At 41.7% G+C, this 4,417-nt stretch overlaps 1 protein-coding gene across 1 annotated transcript; it reads left to right on the forward strand.

Annotated features, from left to right (window-relative positions):
• The first annotated feature begins 3,532 nt into the window (after nucleotides 1-3,532).
• LOC123188767 (60S ribosomal protein L4-1-like) lies at nucleotides 3,533-4,417 on the forward strand. Its single transcript, XM_044601009.1, has one exon. It carries the CDS (start codon nucleotides 3,560-3,562, stop codon nucleotides 4,391-4,393), a length of 834 nt encoding a protein of 277 aa, XP_044456944.1. The 5' UTR covers nucleotides 3,533-3,559; the 3' UTR covers nucleotides 4,394-4,417.

The following is a 4,417-nucleotide window of genomic DNA, read 5'->3' on the forward strand; positions in this document are numbered from 1 at the left end:
TAACAAATCAATTAGATTTGTCAAATCTATTAGATTTGTATGTTTCTATTCATAATCATCAGTCTACAATCACCACTCTGCTCTTCCTTTCACTCTGCAGCCCTCTCTCAGGTCTTACTCTGCCCCGCCTAGCTGCCACTCTCTTCTAGAGTGGTTGTGACCCCACCGCGCGCAAGGTATTCACCAAGAACTAGAAGGTGCTCTTTGGATATCATGGGTATGGCTACATTCGTGGCTGGAGGAAATTTGCGGCCATTTCAATTCAGCCTTCTCTACACCTATCGGTGTATTCATAATAGTTATGATATATGCATACCACATTATTAGTCTTCAGCCTTTTTACATACTACTCCCATTTGAATACACTTTTAGAAAAAGTAAACATACCCATGAAAGACACATTCTTGCATGTACACTTCTTTTTGAAGTATTTAAAAAAACTTAGTTTACAGAGTATGAGTTGGTTACTACGTCGGAGTAATCATGGACATCTCAAATTTAGCGCCTAGGATTCCTATTTTGACTAATGTGAGTATCTCTTGGTCAGTCCTGAGATTACAAATTTGAAAATAACTCTCCTGAAAATGATGGCAAAACTCACATGTGGTCTATAAAGAAATATTTGATGATCTTGCTTAATAAATTTGCTAGCAGGCAGAAAATATATCATGTCAGTACCATTCATGTATCCGCTTTCACAGACCATCTAACATGACTTCTTATTTTATTTTTACAGGATGCTAAGGGATGCAAGAAATAAAATAGCATGCTGCATTTTGCCTACAGGTAAGGAAACATGTACCTTATTTCTGCAAAGATGTGCTCTGTTTTTTTATTCCATGAGTATTTGCATTCCCTATAGAAGCTGACTGGTTACATTTATGTTTAGTACATCATCATAATCTCCCAAATACTGCACTCATTTATACTTTCCCGCCCATGTTTAAAATAATGTGTTTTAGTTCTGATTACAACCATATAGGTATTCATGTATAAGATTGTTTGCTTTCAGTTCTGGTTAAATCATCTAGTGGATCAGGTTTCTAAACCACTATCACATTCCTAACGGAAGTTGTGCATGTAGTACATGTTTTCAGTTCAGCAAGCTCTTTTTTTAGTTAGAGATCAATTTTGAAGACTAACATGTCATATGAATGCTCCCATCTCAGCAAAAGCCTTGATCTTTCCAATTTTGTAAGTTGTGGGAATACTTTGCTACTTCAAAATCTCCAGATAAAAGTTGAGGAATTCATACGATAGTCGATTGGAAAAATATATCTAGCAGTTCAATTTGTTTCATGCGCACAATGGGATAAATTAATGTAACACAAGCCTTTGCAATTTAGTGTTGTTGTTATTAGAATCGGGAGACTTGCTTTGTTACCGTACTTAGAGTTGCTGATTGATTACTATAGTAATAGCCAGGAAGGTTTGTAGTCAACTTATCTGCAGTTGTAATTAGTCAACTTATGCTCCTTAAATTGTTGTTCTTTTGGTGACCAGTGAATGGGCAATTGACTCTCTTGTGTATATGGCTGATCTAATTGTTGGGAAAATCTTCAACACATTGTAATATGAAAGGTTTTACCCCACAAACAAATAAAAATATGAAAGGATTTGATTATTTTTTCTTGGGACTTCTTCGTACACTTTTTACTATTGTACTCCCTCCGGTCCTTTTGACTCCGCACATTACCTTTGTCTGAAGTCAAAGTTTTCTAAGTTTGACCAAATTTATATTAGAAAATATTAACATCTATAACATCTAATAAATATAATATGAAAATATATTCTGAGATAAATCTAATAATAAATGTGTTGTTATGTGAATGTTAATAATTTTTTGTATAAACTTGGTCAAAGTTGGATGAGATTGACTTCAGGCAAACCTAATATGCAGAGTAAAAAGGACCGGAGGGAGTATTCACTATAGTTTTCTTTTATTGAACTAATTTTCCGCTTGCATTGTACTCCCTCCGTTCCAAATTACTCGTCATGATTTTAGTTCAAATTTGAACTAAAACCACGACGAGTAATTTGGAACGGAGGGAGTAGATATCAAGTCTTAGAAAAGGAAGTTTTGTATGGCAGTCGACTCTTTTCTTCTCCGATTCAGATTCACAGATAAATACCCCATTCTTCTTTTTTCAGGCCTTGATGGAGGCAGTACTTGCTAATGCAGGATGGAAAACTGCCTGTTACATGTAGTCTTTAGAACCTGTGCTGAAATGGCGCTTTATTGTTTGGAAATTGTCCGATTTTGCAAAACTTTTGGATGTATCGAATAGTTTTCAAGTTGTTTCAGTGACATCAGTTCCTGCTAAGACATTTTAAAATGTGAACCTAAATACCTGTTACCATAAGTGACCTAACTTGTGGTGGTGTGCAATGTTCACGTAACTTAAAACAGCTTGCGCCCTGTCTTTCTTCCGCAACACAAAGACTAGATTAATATACCACCCGTACGTCAAGTGAGATCAAGCATAAACTCCGAACATTCAGACAACCAACCAATATGCAGGTGCATTAGAGTATGGAAAAGGCAAAGCTCCCAAAGAGTAACTGATATTTCCTCCACCGATGATGACGAAAACAACTAAAAAATGTCAGAACTATCAACCTATACTCGCCTACATTTACCCAACTCTTATCCCGTACAAAAGTAAATAAATAAATGTACACACGGGCGTTTAAGTTGGCATGCATGCCTGTCCATGAACAAGTCTATTGATACATGGATTTTATTTCAAAGCACATGTGTTGGTGGGTCTCTGCCATTTGCATACATGATTCCAAATTGGGTCTGTGCTATCAAATTAAAGTATGTATATACATCTTATTGTAGACAACAGTCCACCATGTTTCTTATTAGAGGAGATTAAACAATGGATATTTTTTTCATTGCACACATGAATTTAGCATGATTTGGCACGCACAACGGGTCCATGATAACCATATTTTCAACTAAAATAATGCTTGGTCTGTGCATGTTATACATTTTTTTTCAAACTCGGATTTCGCAGTGTAATAACCATATTTCCAATATACCATGGTTTAAAAAAAAGAACTTTCTACTATTGATATCGAATAGGTCCTTGCAAAATGAAATTATTTTCATCGACAACATGGCTTTAGCGGGTCTCTGCGTCATTTGGCGCAACGGGTCAACTAGTGAAAGTAACGCTAAGATCAAGTATCAAAATAGATTTATTGAAAATCAAAATAGATTTATATCGTCTATGAGTTTGCTGACAACAATGTCAGAAGGAGCTTCCAAAGTATTTAGTCTGACCAAAATGAGTGAATGATCTTTTTCTTAGATGAGAATGGGCGAATGATCTGAGCATGCGCACGTTAAATGATCAACATGTCAAATGAAATGAAAGTAACGCTAAGACCGGCCCACTCCGAACCGACGGCCTAGATCTTGCCTCGCTAAACCCAACGAACACGGCAACACCCAAACCCTAAGCGATCCCACATATATAAGCCCTCTCCATCGCGCGACCGCCCCAATTCCCTCGCCGCGCCACCCAGCCCCCTGCTAGCAGCAGCCGCCATGGCAACCAACACCCGCCCCATCGTCTCGGTGAAGGCCCTGGAGGGTGACATGACCACCGACTGCGCCGGCCTCGCCCTTGCCGAGGTCTTCCGCTCGCCGATCCGCCCCGACGTTGTCCGCTCAGCCCACAGGTTGCTCTCCTGCAACAAGCGCCAGCCCTACGCCGTCTCCCGTCGCGCCGGACACCAGACCTCGGCCGAGTCTTGGGGCACGGGGCGTGCGGTGTCACGTATTCCTCGTGTCCCTGGAGGCGGAACACACCGCGCTGGCCAGGGGGCCTTCGGCAACATGTGCTGTGGGGGACGTATGTTCGCACCCACCAAGACCTGGCGCAAGTGGCACCGCCGCGTCAACGTCCACATGCGACGTGTCGCCGTCACCTCCGCCCTCGCCGCCACCGCCGTCCCAGCCCTTGTCCTCGCCCGCGGTCACCGCATCGAAACCGTCCCTGAGATGCCCCTTGTCATTTCTGACTCGGCGGAGTCCATCGAGAAGACTTCTCAGGCCATCAAGATCCTGAAGCAGACCGGTGCCTATGCTGATGCTGAGAAGGCCCAGGACTCTGTTGGCATCCGAACTGGCAAGGGTAAGATGCGCAACCGCCGATACATCAACCGCAAGGGGCCTCTCGTTGTCTACGGCACTGAGGGATCGAAGATCGTCAAGGCCTTCCGCAACCTGCCTGGTGTGGATGTCGCCAACGTTGAGCGCCTCAACCTTCTCGACCTTGCCCCTGGTGGCCACCTTGGGCGGTTTGTAATCTGGACGGAGACTGCATTCAAGAAGTTTTTTTTTTTTAGAGAAAAGGCCAAAGCCCGACTTTATAAATAAAGCCATATGGCAGCGTCACGAATA

Source organism: Triticum aestivum, chromosome 2A (assembly GCF_018294505.1).
Source record: "Triticum aestivum cultivar Chinese Spring chromosome 2A, IWGSC CS RefSeq v2.1, whole genome shotgun sequence".
In the NCBI taxonomy this organism is placed as follows: Eukaryota; Viridiplantae; Streptophyta; class Magnoliopsida; order Poales; family Poaceae; genus Triticum; species Triticum aestivum.

What these genes read in the sequence shown, in the direction of transcription:
- LOC123188767 (XM_044601009.1), top strand. Translation starts at nt 3,560, where the DNA reads ATGGCAACCAACACCCGCCCCATCGTCTCGGTGAAGGCCCTGGAGGGT.